At 37.3% G+C, this 18,249-nt stretch overlaps 1 protein-coding gene across 1 annotated transcript in view; it reads right to left on the bottom strand.

Annotated features, from left to right (window-relative positions):
* ADCY1 (adenylate cyclase 1) overlaps positions 1-18,249 on the bottom strand; it is an 89,273-nt gene that overhangs the window by 30,651 nt on the left and 40,373 nt on the right. Inside the window, exons 6-8 of the mRNA XM_017732038.1 lie at positions 10,049-10,176; positions 2,686-2,844; positions 1,060-1,201 (exon numbers count right to left, since the gene is read on the bottom strand). Coding sequence (XP_017587527.1) covers positions 1,060-1,201; positions 2,686-2,844; positions 10,049-10,176 — 429 coding nt within the window. The remainder of the gene's footprint in view (positions 1-1,059; positions 1,202-2,685; positions 2,845-10,048; positions 10,177-18,249) is intronic.

Below are 18,249 nucleotides of genomic sequence, written 5' to 3'. Positions count from 1 at the left end.
CCCCGAGATGGTGGCAGCTGTGTCGCATCTCCGCATGCTGCTCGGGGTGGCCCCAGTGGCGGTGCCTTGCCATGCCCTGGAAAAAACTGTGTGCGCTGTTTTGATTTTCTTCTTAAATATGTCATCACAGAGGCGTTTCCAACCTCTCTAACTGGGCCAGCAGCATGTCCATCTTCAGAGCCATCAGAGATTGGCTCTGTCAGACATGGTGGAAGCTTCTAGCAACTTCTCACAGAAGCCACTTTTGTAGCCCTCCCCCGCTACCAGAAAACCAGGCCATGCCAAATCAACACAATCACTCTTGAAGCTGCCTTTCCAGAATAAAACAACAGAAGTTTTCAAACTCAAAATCAAATTACCCTGGTGAATGGACTCCCAATATTTCCATAAAAACTCACAGAGTCATCAATTTAAGACCAAAAAACTGATTGCAGGTATGAAATTCAAGATGACCTGTTTCTCTGTGGTTACATTTTCTCAGACACTTGACGGTTAAAACCCTCAAACAAGGAGTTTTGACAGCTTAAAAACTTGGTGTGTATAAAGACATCGCTTTAAAACCTGACCAATTGATATTATAATTTTCCCCTTGAAGGTAAAATCCCTGAACTAATCTTATTTGGACAGAGTTTCAGAAGATATGGGTGCATCAATCTGTATCCCAAATTCTCTGACTGAGATAAAAGGGGATAAAGTTTCTCTTGGCCTGTTAAACATGTTATGACAGATAACTTCAAAGATAAGCCTCATCTGATGTAGAAAAGGTTTAACAAATGGAATGTTTTCAAGACTCCTACTGGGGTCACAAGAAACATTTTTCAGTAGAACAAAAAGCTGCACTCAGTAACCAGAGGAGGGAAGGTGTAACTATAGTCACACCTGTTGGAAAAACACTGTCACCACCTCATTGTATGCTGAGACTCAAAATGTTACCATTGCACTGCTGGGCCTTCAAGAGTGTTTGAACAGCTTTTAGGAAAAAAACCCAGCTAGTATTGTCTCTGCTTTCAGAATAGCACACTTGTTAAATTATGAAAATGTATCACTGAATATGCTTACCTTCCTACGATGGGATGGCACAATAAAATATGTTTCAATATTATGTTTCTTCAAGAAACTATTCCTTTCATGACCATATCCTGGTTCTACCTCGTAGTCCCCGTTTAGGCACTCTAAGGTGGTCTTTGTAATGTGAACTTTCCTGGAGAGAAAAATTAGATGTCGTTTAAAGCAAAGATACATTATGAGCTACCTGCTACTGAAATACACTCCTGTACAGAATTTCATAAAGAGTTCAATTTACATTGAAGACCACAGGTTTGATGGGAAAAAAGAAAAAAAAGTTTTGTTTTGTTTCAATTTTAGCCAAATTGAACATAGAAAAATTTCTATTACATATATTTTCTAAACTTGGGCAAAGTGAACAGAGGGATAACTGTTGACTATCCAAACACTTGCAGATTTGCTGATTTGTAGAAAGTGAGTGTCTGCACATCTTCTTGTACATTCTGTGACTTTCTTAAGTTTTTACCTCAATGGCTGCTTGGAAAAACATCCTGCTATTTGAAACTTGTAACATCACACTCCAAATCTCTCTTGTGTATAAAGGAGAAACCTCTTCTTCTGTTTCACTTCACATCTCTGACTCATATCATTCATCCAGTCTGTTTTGTAGGCAGCTTTCTGATTCACTTTGTTTTGGCAACACACCCATCTTTAATATTATTTCTGAGTTTTCTTATAATGAAAACATCTTCACATTTTCTCCTGAAAGACCCCCTATATATGAAATTTCTTCAGAGAAGGTATCTAAAAAAGATTTTACTGCTTTCCTCTAATAAACGCGTGTTCAGATTTTTTTCCACTGGATAACTTTAAGATAACGAGCACATAAAATACACTGCCAAAATTATCTAAAGCAGATGTATGCAATAAATAGAAATTCATTACCACAAAAAATTAATTGGTTCCATTGTCCTTCTGTATAGCAAAATAAGATCTTGTAAAAATCAAAAAGAGTATGGCAAGTCCTAGTCCAAATGTGAGCTACACATAGAACACCCATGCACCTTTGCAAATGTTCACTGTGTGTATTTAAATTGTGTCCAAGGCTGTGCAACGAGTACTTAAAGTTCCAGGACATGCCCCATGGATTGGCTGCAGGTTTATGTGCTACTGTATCATTTGAAAATGTCATCAATATCTGAGTTCATAAACAAGTATATCTTTTCTATAGCATACAACTAGTGCTGGAAATCTTGTCATGTAAAAGGAGCAAGGCATCCCCCCTCCCCCCTCCAAGTATAGAGGTGTGTAAGAGTAAAAAACTTCAGGAATAGCTGTAGGGTTTTACTTTTGTAACATGAAAGGATCAAAGTCTAGCGTTCTTACATTCCTAGTATTGCCTCATTCCTACTTTTAATATTTGTCAACTTCCAAAAAACTATTTTATTTGAAAATGTTTTGCTTCTAATCTAACCTACTTATAATCTACTTACACAAATATCAAGATCATTTGGAAAATTCCACAGGATAAATCACATAATACATTGATTGCTCTTGCCAAACACAATCCTTTTCATCAATAGAAGTTACATTTTGAAGCAAATGCCTCAAAAAAGGAAATAAATTCTTCACCCATACAGTTTTCTATTTTTTTTTGCTATGGTTCTTTTTCAGACTTACCCAGGCAGTCCTCCAGCTTCCATTACATTAGCTAATGTCACATCATTTGACCAGACATCATATTGCCATTTTCGGAGACCCAGGACCCCGCAAAGCACCCTGCCTGTATGCAATCCAACTCTCATGTTGAGATCAACCTCTGTAGCTTCCGCAACAGATCTGTAATGGACAGCATCAGAATATTAATATTTAGACAGTGTCTGCTCTTGATTTTCTCTCCTTCTGAAATTAACACAAACACACATATATACATGACCGAATAGAAAGGGTCTTATAAAATGTGAAACGGTATATTCAGGTACTGTTCTCTACTTTCACTAGTTTCAAAGCCCTAATTATAATTTGAAAACAAAAATTTTTCTTGGTTATATTTTAATTACTGTTGAAGCAAAATCTCAATATTTCTAAATTTCTTGACATTTCTGTGAGAAAAGAGGTACGGAGAGGCACTAGTTGAGAAGGCCAATGTATAAGTAACTATTCCCAATCTACTATGTTCTAATTGGTTCAATTACCCAGTTACCAGAATACAGGACAAAGAAAATAATGAAAGTAATAAATCAGTGTAAGAACAGCAGACTGATTATAAACACTAATATCTTTCCAAAGCTCATGTAAGAGTGGCACAGAAACAACTTGTAACTATGGTCTTGCACCTGTTAATTAAATCTAATGTTCAGAGATTTTCACTGCTTAGTGGGTAAAGGATGAATTAATACGCAAAATTGTTATTAAAAGCATTTTTTTGGTGCTGCAATAAGGAAAGATTCTTCATTTCTGTGAATGAAGGGCATGCTATGACTTGCATCCTGCACAAAGTTGTGAACACTGAAAAGGTATCTTGAATAGTCTTAAATATTACATGTTATAATTATTACATGTAATAATACTGTACATAGATCTTTTCAGCTCTTTCTGTTAGGGAAACACCTGGCATTCCACAGTCCGTTTGCTGTCCAAAAAGTGATATTATCGCTGAATAAAGGAAACTGACTATTCAGTGTAAGAATTTATTTTCATTAGATTTTCTTAATTTGAATTTTCCAATGCATTTAATAGAAGAAGACTTTAAAATGAGATGCTGGCTATAATTTTTCCTTGAAATTCATTGACCCGTTTTTTTTTTTTCAAGTATCATCCAGGTACACTGGATTTTGCTGAGATGCCTTTAGAAAGACTTTTCAACTCTTTCAGAAGTTATACTTGTTTAAATACAATTAACAGAAAGGTCAGCATAGAACAAGATGTGGGATGTGCATCAAAGATACCTGGCCTCAATTTAAGTAAGAAACTCTTCACCTATGTAGTGCTGAAGTATATACCATGTCAGCCATCACTAATATGAGTAACATGGAGACCTCTTTTTTCCCCATAGGGAATCTGGGCATAACACATTTTTCAGTCATATTTTATGCAATAGCACAGACAGGCTTATGCACAGCTTTCTGAAAGATTAAATATTTCCTTGTCCTATTTCTGCTCACTGCTAGTCAGATCTCCCTTATACAGTATCTGTGCCCAGTCAAGCCTCAAATATGACTTCAAGGAGTCCTAAAAGGATTCTAGTGTTACAAAGCTTTGTTGTGCACACTGTCTGTTTGACAAAGCTTTGAGGAAATGAAAGGACCTAATTACATAAGCCACCTAGTGATAAGTGACCACACTTTGTATCTTCACCTGAGCATATGTTATTGTGTCATTTACAGGTTGACCTTACACCAAGACCATACCTTGCAAGCCAAAGCCCTTCAGGATTACACCATGCCTACCTATGTTCTCCTACATAATTAAGTACCTACGTAATAATCTTAATTAATGAACCCACAAGAGTTTGAGTTTCTCTGTTCACAAATGAGTCGGGTTTTTTTGTTGTTGGTTCCCTCCCTCCCTTCTACTCCGTTTAAAAAAGTACATAAACCTCAGACTAAATGTATGTGGAAAGACGGTGAAATTCAGAGACTGATGAAGTCCACTCCAGGCTTTAACATTACTTTGTCTGACTGGAGGAAATTAAATCTCCTTTTAGAAATTTGAGTAGAATAACGAAAAGTAGATGAAAAGAGATGAGCAGAGAAATACAACATGGCTGACCATACTCCTTGTTAAATAAGCTGATCTGTATAATGCACCAATGAACCATAAAGCAGAATCTGAAAAAACTTCATGTTTTGAACTAAAAATTTCCATAAGTAGTCACTTAGTAAAAAATCTAAATTGAGAATGCATTTCTACATCTTCCCCAGAAGCTATGACATGTTTCAGAGATGCTTTCATCGTTACTAAATTTGAGTAGGGAAAAAAGCACATGAACAGTTCATTAAATTTTTTGAGTTTATCTTGTAGACCTTTGTGCTCTTTATGCAGATAATTTCCATAAATATACCCCACTGAACTATCAAAAATGGGGAATATTAGGTAATACATAAAGAACAGGCTTCAAATATAAATTCAGAGCAGTACAATGATCATATTGCCAAACAACATCAACATTTCTACAATAAAATATCACAAAAATGTCCACTGAGGTATTTTAAATTCTAAATACATTTCTGAGAAAATTTCAGCACTTCACAACCAAGCCAGGAATAGGAAAAAGAAGTTTCTCAAATAAATTATTCATTAGAACTTATTCTCTCAAAGGTTCCTTACTTAAGTTTTCCAACTGTTAACACAAAAGTAGGCCCAGAAAAAAATGGAAATAAAAAAAATTTTCTTTTTAAATCAGTTGTGTTCAGAGTCTATGCAAGTGACTAATAAGACAACCATCCACCCTGACAGCTCTAGTATCCTATAAAGCCTTCAAATTTTAGTTCCCTCCTTAACTACAAATATTTCATGTGCTGATACAAGCCATGAAAGTAATTTAGATCACCTGCAGAACAGATCCAGACCTGTGCTACTGGGCATTTGAGGAGGGAAAGAAAAAGCTCTGCATGCTATTTCTTTTAATTATTTAGGTCTTTTCTTTTGATCTAAAAATATCTGCAGAAATAAATGTTTCCTGGTTAAAGGCATAGACATGATTTTTGGTTCAATTACATACACTTCCTCAGAGTATTGGTCAGCTGCAGCAGAGCACTAGGAAGAGAGTCAAGGCTGTGAAGGGCTGTTGGCTTGCTTTGGCAGAGGTGCAGGCTGACGAAGCTTTCACCACTGATAGACAGCCTCTTAAAAAGGCAGCTGCTGGTTCTCTCAAAACTTGAGGTCAATTCACTCCTGCCAGTTCAAACATTTCCAGTCCCTGGACTTTTGGATGACCAGGGAAAAGCTTCAACAGTGTTGACATCAGGGAAGTTAATGCTTCTGTATATTTCCTCAGAAAAATATCACACGGGAGGACTTGATATTTCCATTGGACTTACTCAAATTGGCTAGTGTAGTTCCTCTCCCTTTCCTGGTGCTTTGGTCAGCCAATGACCAAACCCATCAAAAGGAGACAGTTCAAGCATCAACCTCCCCAGTGCAAAAATCTCCCCAGGTGCAAATAAGCCCAACTTCCATCTGTGAGGTCTTACATGATGACTGATGGAGTCATTCACATTAGGTGGAGTCATCCATTCGGGATAAAATCACCTATGCGACGCAGAAAATACCAGATAAACCCCACTGGGTTACTCAGTTCTCAAGAAGCAAGGGTTCATGGACAGTTTCCTTCAGACTTCTTCAAAAGCCCACATGCAGCTTCAATCAGAAGGTCAGATGAGACTTATTCTAAAGTAACCCTTCCCCTTCTCACCACAGTATGTGTAGGGTGAACTAAAGCAGTCAGCAGCAGTCATGCTCCTACTGTGCCATGCTTCCTGCTACTACACACTGTCAGTGATGCAGCTAGTGATGCAATTCCCTCTGAGTCAGTACTAAAACGGCATCCTGGCAAGGTGTTAATGGAAGAAGCATCATGAAAATGTACTGTCTGTGTGACAACAGGAATGATCACAGGATTCCATTAAAGTGTTGATAAGTCTGTGAATGTTAACCCGAGTATTTTGACCCAGTCCAAAATCTAGTATTTATATACTGCTCACTCAGAATCTCTCATTTCCAATTGGAAACATTACAGATTATTTCTTGCTCTGCAACATTATTGAATGCAGTTAAATAAGTGCCTCATTTCACCACATTTCATCTCCTAAGAGGAGTTTCTGGACTGAGCCAAAGAATTGTTTAATACAATTTATATCCATTGATGAAGTGCTGTCTAAGGAAAGACAAGACTATTAAGAATGTATAAAATTGCCCCCATAACACTAGCTTAAACCAGAACTCTAGACAGCTTTTGGAAGAGAGAGGGAGGGAAGAGCTTTGTTAGCAGGGCATAACTTTTCTACATGGCAATTAGCCAACAAATATATCTATTTAGAAGGTAAAACACTGTAGTACATGAGACTGAAACCTTCAAGTGTGGGAATCAATTTAAGTAAGGTGAAGAGAGTACTTGGCCTAACACACTGTTCATAACCAAGGTGAGGATAACAGCCATGTTAGAGAAATACGTGACATATTAGAGGCACTAATGAATATGATCATTTTAATTTTATTGGTAACAAAAAGTTGACAGTCAAAACTCATACAGTAAGAACAACATTGGTGATATCGAACACTTCACTTACTGCCATGGCACTTTAAGCGACTCTAAAGTAGAACAAACACCTGTCCTGTACTGAGGCACTGACACAACAGCTGCAGAAATTCTTTTGGAATAGAAACAGAATATAACACTATCTGTTTTATCAGTTTCAAGAATAAAAAGCTCCTCCCAAAATGATTTTGGTTCTGTTCCCTTGAAGAAAACTTTGAGGAAGGTGGATGAAATTGTGAAAATTATAATTATTTTATAATACTGTGAAAATTATGTTCCCAGATGATACATTCAGCACCATACTGTAGGAATCTTAAATAATAGTTACGCAGAACATGAAGAGAATGGAATGTATCAGTTTATATGAACACATTCAACTCAGTCCAATCACAGAACCATCAATGAGCCATAGAAGTTTATATTCCTTGATTTTCCAGAAAAAAACCCCACATCTTGTTGATACATAGCTCTGGGACAGACACTTTTGACAAATCTATCACCTGAATCACAGCTGAAGTGATTTTATTTATTTATTTATTTACTTACTTACTTACTTATTTATCCCAGGTAACATGACAAACCTATCACTAGGGATGACAAATTCCAAGCATAAATTTACAGTGCCAAGACCTGAATTCTACAGTAAAGTGAATAGACTTTAAAAAGACTACCAGCTGGCATCCACCTCTGCATGAAAGGGGGAAGTTTAAAAAAAGTGACTTTGTATCTCATGGAACTGATAAACAAAACTTAACAATCATACCAATACAAAATAAAATGCTGCATTCCAACTTCACTGTCAGAAGCTCCTGACTTCTTCTTTTCATTTACTGAATATATCTTAAAACAAATTAATCTGGGGAGTCTATCTTCTAATTTGTTTCTGTGAAGGAGAGAGACTAACTGTGCTTACGCACAAAGAATGCAGAATAGATCCCTAGCCATCCAACAATCCTGAATAAACCTGGAACTCTCTTACAGCCTTGTCTCTTACCCATCTTGCCCTCTCACCATGCTCTTACCACTGACTACACAAAAGACCTAAAATATATGCGTTCTTTAAAAAATAAAATTCTGAAATTGCCAGTTATCTTCTACCACAACCTCTGACTAAACATGTCTAGATAACACGCTACAGCTCATCCACTTAGAATTGCAAAGTTGCTGATGCTGCAAGGGGCCTCTGGAAATCATCTAGACCAATATACTTGCTCAGAGAACAGCCAGCTACAGAAGTTTGCCCAGAACTGTGCCCAGCTGTGTTTTAAATCTCTCCAAGGACACAAATACCACAACTTTTCAGTGGAACCTCTTGAGTATCTGACTACCTCCACAATAAAAAAAGTATTTTCTTCTATTTAAATTGAATTTCTTGTATTTTCAGTTTGTGCCCATTTCCTCTCATGCTGGCACTGGATGTCGCTGAGAAAAGTTTGGCTTTGACCTCTTTACTCCCTCCCACTAGGTATTTGTCTGCATTGATAAGAATCCCTCTGAGCCTTCTCTTCTGCAGGCTGAACAGTCCCAGTTCATTCTTTTCTAATTCAACTCCTTTTTCAAGTTTAAATTATCATGTCAGAAGCCAATAAAATATACCCTAAAAAGGGAACATGTTCATTTCTAATTTAGTAAAACTGAAACATTCTAAAGAGGAAAGTTCCAATAGCTATATCAATACCTTATTTGTATACATGAAATAAAGCACAACTAATGAATTAAAGATTAGTGCTGGGTTTAAAAGACGATGAGAGCATCATCCAGGAATTTAAAAAAAAAAAAAAAACCAGACAAACCAAAAGGCTTTTGTACAATGTGTACAGGACCTGTACATCTAATTATGTTTCTAAAGGTCAGGGCTTTCTTATAAATGGAGTATCCATATACTGCTGAAAGAATAAACATATTCTTTTAGGATTTTATATTATCATAGGCTACCATAAATTATAGAATGAGAGATTACAAAGTATTTTATCAGTTTTACAATGCTTAAAAACGTGATGAACTTGCATTGAATGAGAGGGTGAAAATGAATTAATTTACCCAACTCTTCACACTCTGTGAGATTTTGTAGTATGTTTAGCAAATGAAAAGGAGAAGTGAGCAATACAATAGTGAAGAAATTTTCCATCTTTATCCTTTCCCTCCTATGTAATGAAATAGATCTCCAGCTTTGGCTAAAAGCTCATTCACAGTTCTCTCATACCCATATTTTTTGCCTCGGCAAAATAATGATCAATGTAGAGCTATCAAGCATTAAAAAAAAATCTGAGCAGCAAAGTGAATTCCACATTACATTTCTGAAAAGTAGAATAAATGAAAGGTTTAAACATTACATTAAAAAGGAGTAATCAGCAGGCTATGATTTTGAGACTACAAAGAGATATACAACAGGCATACATCAGGAATGGTTTTGAGTTTACATACTGGTGTGCGAAATGAGCAGTGTTTATCACTGCAAAACAAGAAACTTGACTATTTTCACTGTGGCGATAGGGTATATTTTGTTATTTCCCATTATCTTTCTGCCACCTATTCAGTACATGTGTATGCCTCTACATACTCAATTTGCACACTTACTCCTTACAGTGATTAAATGGAGTGGAAAATCAATTATCTAGAATGGCTGTTCCTGAAATCAGTGTCCTGTGGCCTGAATGCAAGAGTGTGACTTGCCAGGTGAGCAGTGCTAGCAGACGCTGCTGTTTCTCTAAGAGCACACTTCCGGAACACCACATAGGAGTTGTTGCAGCACTCCTGTCTGGGTTCACCATGCATGGTACTTACGTGATGGTGTCAATCATATCCAGTCCCATTTCAACACAGCAATGGGCATGATCTGTTTTGGGCTGGGTCAATCCTGATACACAGTAGTAACAGTCCCCTAGGATTTTTATTCTTCTGCAATGATTTTCCTTTCATAAAAACAGAATAGGAAAATTTTTACTATTTATATAAATATTCCAATATTAACAGGGTAAAATCTTCTGCATATCTAAATTGCAATAAAGAGAATCTTTCTCTAATCAAATGAGGTAATTTACAGTTAATGAAATCTGGGTTCCCTGTACACAACAGCTGACACCACATTTGTTTATTTATTTATAAATATATACATATATACTAGGCATCAGCCCTGCATTGCTCAACACACATGGGTTAATGCTGCTTAAAGCTGTAGTCCTGAACAAATGTTATTGCCTTGCCCGCATGCTAGGTTACTATGAATTCAAGATTCACAATGAGACTTCATTTCTGTATGAACCCAAACCAAAAGACTGAAGCCAAACCACTACTGTATATTGGGAAATGTTTGCATTCTGAGAAACTTTTGCTTCAAATTCAGTTCCAATTCACCAGGAAAGATTACTTATTTATCTTTGAAAGTACACACATTTTGCATTACCTATTCATAAATCACAGCATGATCAGTATGACAGACTTGCAGACAAGAAGCTAGTCAGTTTGCATTACAATCAAATTTATCTCCTGTTTGCATGAAGTTTAATTTCTACAGCCAAAGAGTTCTGGCTAAAACTCTCCCATTTAAAAAAAACGCCAAAATGATGGCATGCAATAATTGCTAAATCCGTCTGAGCAGAAAGTTCATTTCTAAACAGAGAGCACATAACAAAATGCCTCTAAAAAAACAGTACCTTTAACTAATAAACTATGAGGAGACACAAAGAGATGATGGTATCTTTTGTAACTAGACTATGGCAATTTCTACCCATTTAGAGTTTGGCACAGAAAAGTAAATAACCTGATTAAATGAATCCAATTTACAAAGCTGGGATTATGCCAGCAAGCGCCATGAAAAATTAACTGTTGTGAACATGATGGGAGATGATTCACTAAAGTCTGATTAATTCCCCAGCAGTGTGCAATATAGACTTGACTTCAGCAACACAGAAAGGGGAAAAAAAAGAGAGGGTGGTGGTGATGGAATTGAAAATTTCTGCAAAAAAAAATTCTAATAATAGAATCATACCTATTCAGCTTCTCACACAAGCATGTTTTCATCCAGTCTCCTGCCTATAAGAATTAAAACCTTCCTGAGTTGACCACATTCTCCACATGATTACCCACAATCCAGTTCACATTCAGAAGCAATGATTATGCCTACGGTGATGCTTTTCTCTCTGACATATCACCATTTATACCAGCATTTGGGGCTTGTTGTTACACACTCTTCCTGCTGCAGGCATTTCCATGTCTCTCTTCTTTGTAAATGGTACTCAGTATTGAACAAATACTATAAAATGAGATTTACCTCTGTTCATGCATGGAAGAAGGCACTATTTGGGAAAGTTGGTTTGTGTACTTCTTTTTATAAATTAAGCAGCAAATTCAGATCTCAAATCAAACAAGAGAGCTGTCTTTTTGGGTATGCTTAAATAGTTGTGACAACTTATTACAGCTGGTGGTGGGGTCCGAGGCTGTGACCCAGGAAGAGATGACCGGTCCGGGGAGGTGGTCCCGAAAGGAATCGCCTGCCCGAGGTTTTGGTGTGATTTTATGATGTGTATCCCATATCGCTGCCTATGCCTATTACAGCTGGTGGTGGGGTCCAAGGCTGTGACCCAGGAAGAGGTGACCAGTCCGGGGAGATGGTCCCAAAAGGAATCACCTGCCCGAGGTCCAGTGTCTTCCTCTCAGCTGCTGGCAGAGGAGCCCTTGCAGAAGCTGTCAGCTCTTTAGTGATATCAGCTCGTGATTCCAGCTCAGGTCTGCAGGGCAGCCTCCAGGCCAAACCAGACCAGAGAGAGAGACAAGAAGACCCGTATGGCTGGTTCCGCACGAAGGTAGCTTTATTGTGGGTCCCCTCCGGCGAAGGGAAGGCCAGGGACGAGCTCTCTCCCCCCAGAGGCGAACTGGTCTTCTTTTATAGGGATACAGGGGATCAGCAAGGGGACCAATGGATTACAGAGGGTCTGGGATAGACCAATGGGTTACAGAATGATCTGCATAGGGCACCCCAAAGGATTGTGGGTCTACTTTTCCTCACCATGACTCCAAAGTCCTTTCCAGGGAGTCCTGCTGGGCGGTTGCATAATCTCTTATGTCAGCAGATATCCCTCCAGGGCAGTGGCTGGGCATACCCCACAACAACTTAACATTTCATCTACTGTACCACAGGATTTTAAATATACCCCTAATTATCATTGCTAATATATACTTCCATGAATACAAGCATAATTCTTTCTGGAGGATTATCACCAGGGCCCTAACAGTATTCCCACAGCCTATAGCCAAAAATGCCTCACCAATTTTACTCAGACTCTTTTTTGAAATCCTTGGCTAAATGCTACTATATAAGTAAAATAATTATTGATGCACACAGTAATACGCAGATCTCAAAATCGACCTTGACACAGAACAGTCTGTTTAATTCAAGGGTTTTGGACAGAAATCAGTACATTTTTTAATGGAAACCACAAAGTTTTTTACTAGATACCACTAGATTATACTGTCAAAAAAACACCTCCCCCCCCCCGCCCCAATTCTGGACAGATCTTGAAGCACTAGAGAGTTCTCAGTAGTTAAAGCTGAAGCCTGCTTTCCAAAATAAATTCAGTTTTGACACTTCAAAATCTCCTATAAGACCTTCTTCATCTTCAAATTTGTTATGTAGGATTTGTGGCCAAGCAATGTCTATTTGACCCTTAGAAAAACTATTCAGAAAAGCCATTTCAGTAATCTGGGGTGAAAAATACGTATGTGTTAATCAATCAGTGATCTCTCCTATTAATGTCTACCTCAAAAATGGCTTATTTCTAATGACTTGATAACAGCCTGGTAGACAGCTTAAAAAAGAAAAACAAAACAAAACAAAACAGAGTTTACTCCATTCTGAGTCAATTTCCTATTTGTGCAGGAGAAAAACAAAAGAAGAATAAAAAAAAGTACAACAGTATTTTCTGGAGAGATATTTATCTAGATGGAATACATATGGCTAAATCGCCTGCTGTTTTTGAAATCACCAGTCTGTTTATTCCTTATCAGATATTATCCTCACTGTCCTATTTATCATTAATATACAGTAATCAGAAAAATGGTTTGTTTTATTTTTCTTGACATGTGAGGTAGACTTCCAGGAAAGACCCACAGTACAGCTTTGAAAAAGCAATCTTTTTAAGGACTGATAAAACAGAAAATTAATAAAACAACACCCTTCTCTTTGTTTTGTTTCCTCAGCAACTTCTAAAAAATCCTTCTCTCATCAATATTTTTCACATTTGTGACACTGATGAATTCATGTGTGATAGTTACAAATTCCAGTCACAACTGATACAAGCAATGTCTGTTTAGAAACAACAGATAATTTGGTTTTATGCACATGATAAAAAGCACTAGAGAGTGCCAGTACTACATTAGCCAGGCAGCTCACCCTCTTGGGGCGCCTTACTAGGAGGTTTCCAAGTGGATCTGCAGAAATCCCTCTGGCACAACTGTCAGTAACAGGGTCAGTCAGTGTGTAGTGGAAGCCCAACTCAGAAAGCAGAGGACACTTCAAAGTTACTAAGAGCTTTCTTCACACATTCAGAAAAGCACTTCATAAAGCAGTTTATTCTATCTATCTGTTATGTAAAACTGGGGGAGGGGACACTTGTTTCAAACAGCTCTGGGATTTTGTTGTTGTTGTAGTTCTTTATTTAATGTGTTTTGCATAAAGAGTGAAGTCTGTCAACTCAGACTGAAAATTCAGAGCATTAACTCCACATTCTTGTAGAATACAAGACAAATGTTTGATATACCCAGGATAAGGTTATTTTTTAATAAAAAGGGAAAAGATTTTATGGTTCGTAAAAAAATTTTATACATAAATATATATATGCACTTATATATGATGTCTAAAAGAAATATTAAAGAAGCTGCCAAACTTCTCCCAGCAGAACCCATAAGAATGACAGTCAGATGCTCTCTAGAACAAAGAGATTGTACCAAGTAAGTGCAAAGTCTTTTAAAGGAGGATCTTTTTCACATGTCAGATTGCAACAATCCTTATTGTCACTGCTGGAACTTTGCTTGTTTTTATTAAGAGGCTATCCAAGTAAGTAATTGTTTTGTGAATAGATCCAAAATCAGAATCAACTTTTGTTGCTTGCAACTCTGTCTGGTAGGAGAAGACTTTCTTTAAAGCTTTTATTTATTTTGGAGTTGGCAGATGCTAATGCCAGAATGAGTCCCTGCTCTTCCTTCTGTCACTGCAATGATCCATGTATTTGTACACAATTATGTGTCACCATGGTATGTGGTACCTATAAAAGTGAGCCACAAAAGAAGGTCAGATAGACTACAACTTTAACACGCAAGATTTTAAAAACTTAAAACATTGAGCTGTCTCTTGTAACTCCATTGACTGCAGTGGAATTGCAGCAAGGCTGAGTCCGACCCTGTGTGATTTAATTGCAATATATTTTATGCTTATTATATTCATCCATTTCTTTGTCTGCAAGTCTGAAAGCAACCTGATCTGCAGGTGTGCTTGTCAGACTTTTATTGTCCTAACCTACTGGAATCACCATCTATGAGTCGGCAGGACTTTAACTATCCATAAATTAGAAAGACGCATTTTTGCCATTCCTAATAAAAACTGCATCATCTAAGGTTCAAAAAGTTTCTTTACCATATCCAGCCAACTTGGATTTGGTTATACTTTGCAGAGTAAGAGAAAGGATTAATAAGGCCTACAAAAAAATGCATAAGTAGTGTTTCCCATTTCCCCCAACTCAGACCCTACCAGTCTTGCACTCCCTCATAATGCTATGGACTTTAAAAATAGTAACATTTATTTTGCTTAGCCTACATAAATGGGAACAGGAGTTTGATCATTACCTACAGTACTTAGTTATTGCAAAGTTAGAGTCTTAGAGAAAAAAAAAAAGAAAATAGGAAAAAAAAAAGGAAAATAGAAAACCAAAGCCCATACATGTTCAGGTTCAGTTATTTAAATGTTGGGGCAAAAGGCAGGAGATTTATTAGGCCTGGACTTACAGATGGCTTTATGGTTAAGGGCAAGGCTTTTACACTCTCATTATACATCAACCTTCAGCTATAGTGAGATCTCTGGATATTTCCTGGGCATAGCTGCAAATCAGTGCAGGAGCAGCACTGCATGCAGCAGAAGAGTGGAATGAGATGGATGTACTGGCAGCAGAGAAAACAGTTCTGGAGCTCAAAACCCCTTCATTGCCTGAATCTGTGGGGGAAAAAATTGACTACTCCCTGAAAAAAAATTTGTTAGCTCAATATTCACATATTGAAGAGAAGTCTTGGATAGAGGAAAACCACTAAATGCAAATTTCTGATGGCTCAGTTTTCACTGAAGTAGAACTAACTCTGGCGCAAAGTGGTGAACTATGAGGGCTGAAGAAGGAACACAGATTAATCTCCTAGTTCTGCTGTCAAGAACCTCATCTTTGGGACCAGGCAGTGCCACACAGGGGCATGGTCACCTTCCCTTACAGATGTTGAACTAGACAAAAGGAATATTAGTGAGTCTCAGGAAAGGACCCTTCATGGAAGTATTTGTGGGTTTTTTTCCCTTCGTATTTGTCTTCTCTTTTTCTTTCTTCTTGGATTATCAGTCACTTTCATTTGGAAAGCCCTGATCCAACATCTTGCTTTGTTGGAGGAATCCTCTGGATTGTTTTTAACAGGTAAGCAGAGGGGATCAAATTTTCAGTCCATATTAATCAGCATGGCATTATGCATTACCACTGCATCTTATTTCCAGTGTGTATAGCGTGTGCAGCATATTTAACATTTATAGCACTTTCTGCCAAAATGCTATTAATCTCAGTAGAAAATTGGATTAGAAAGCTTTGAATCACTCTAGAATTTATCATTTACTACAGATGTGTGTGCAGATGCAAAAGACTTACAGAAAGAATTGTATCTTCTGCTATATCATATGAAGATGAAATTATGTCTCTATTCAAGTTCATTACAGTTGTTTACTACATTGGAACAAAGTCATAAAAGCCTATATATTAGCTATCGTACTGTATAGCTATATGCCTCCAACCATATATATGTGCATATTTGCATATATGACATGCAGAGACACAGTTCTGCAAATTTACCTACACCCTCTTGCATATATACACAGAATATGGGATAAAGGCAAATTTTAATATTCATTCTCTTGAGTACTAATCAAAGCAGCTCAGCCTGAGAGTTGTGGGCCAGATACCAGTTTTGAGCACCCCCTTTTCAAAAGATTTGAATACAGACTGGTCTAAGATATCTGGTTGGTGATACCCATTTGTGGCTTTACAAATCCACTCCCTCTTTTAAGCAGAGATATAGCGACTGTCTTACTGCTCCAAGTGCCTTTGGAAGAACATACTACAGTGTTCGGCTGTTAAGGAAATGGTGAAGGACAAATCACCCTCTTTCAAGGTCATAAAAGAAAAGGCGGTGAATTGGATTGTGTTAGTTGGAAGACTGCGTAACGTAACTCAGCAATGCCATACTAAGTTATTAAGTTCAGTGCATGATGACAGGAAGAGATTCTTTGTAAGTAATCAGTTTACATTTTTTGACATTTACACTTTCTTAATATATTTCAGTCCCTTCTAAAATTAAGTGAAACATAAAAAAAATCCTATTTTTTTCCCTCAGCTGTAACTGTTTTGTGCATCAAAGCACTTTAGAGGAAAAAAAAAAGGGATAGCATTCCATGGAAAGTACAACCAAGTGAATGTCCCCTAGACTGTAGCAGTATTCCCAAAAGACACAGCTAGGTGCAGAAAAAGATGAAAATGTGGGTTTAGATTGACATGAAAAACTCTTTAGAAATCTACCTCGATACCCCTTTAAAACTTTCAGTTTAAAACCCTTTGTCCCACAGACCCTGGTAAAGTCCTTGCTGACTTTTTTATAAGCTCCCTTTTATATACTGAAAGGCTGCAGTAAGATCTCCCTGGAGCCTTCTTCTCCAGGCAACCCCCTCAGTCTTTCTTCACAGGAGAGATGCTCCAGCCCTCTGATCATATTTATTACTGTCTTCTGGACCCACTCTAAGAGATCCAGGTCTCTCTTGTGCTGAGAGCCCCAAAGCCAGATGCAGTTTACTCACACCATCTGCAGCTTTCACTAATGATGGACAATAATTTCACTTATCATATTGCTTTTCTTTTCAGTAAAACAAAAGAGATCTACCAACATGGCTTCTCTGTGTAGCATCCAAATCTATTTTAATACAAATTTTGAATGTGGGCCACAATGTGAGAAATTATTGAAGCCATCTTCTGAGATAAACTTCATAGTCAAATCCTAAGTATAATGAAGTGACATGGCCATTACCACCAGCTCTATTACATTGCAGTGTGCCAATAGTGACAATACACTTAGGAAAACTGTCCAGCCCATTAGAAAATTCCACTGAACCCTGTCAATTACTATGTACATATTTCACAATTTTTTCCCCAGGTTTTGAAGTGTGGATTTAAAAATTGAAACAACTATTATAATAACCTTTTAATGAAATAAATCCTGCAAATAGTAACTTTATAACTTACATTAGCTCTTGTACATCTGCTAGTCCCAGCATAAAAAGCCTTGAGAAAGAGCTAACTGCAATACTCCATAGAGTTCAATTTAGCAGAGTAATGGAGACATTGCAGTAAGAGTTAGTACAGACTTAAAAAGAAGAGCTTTTACAGTTGCAGAAAATACAAAAGGAAAACAAAGGTGGTTATAGTATGCAAGTGCCACAGAAAATCACTTGATAGGCTCTGATTGAGGAAAGCCGGCCATCTCCAGATGAGCATTTGTAAGCTTTTAATTTAGTAATGTGTTTGTGAACTCATTACAAATTAACTACCATCATGGGAGCCATGTTATGCATGAACAAATATAGAATTATTCAGGATAGCAATAAAAAGGATGACATTTGTTTCAAACGCTTTCCCTGAATTTTATTTGCAATGATATATGCTGACCTGAAATGACCTACTGCTTCTTGGCCTAACTTTTCT

Source organism: Corvus brachyrhynchos, unplaced genomic scaffold (genome assembly GCF_000691975.1).
Source record: "Corvus brachyrhynchos isolate BGI_N302 unplaced genomic scaffold, ASM69197v1 scaffold264, whole genome shotgun sequence".
Taxonomy (NCBI): Eukaryota; Metazoa; Chordata; class Aves; order Passeriformes; family Corvidae; genus Corvus; species Corvus brachyrhynchos.
This window is presented reverse-complemented; position numbering and strand designations above follow the sequence as displayed.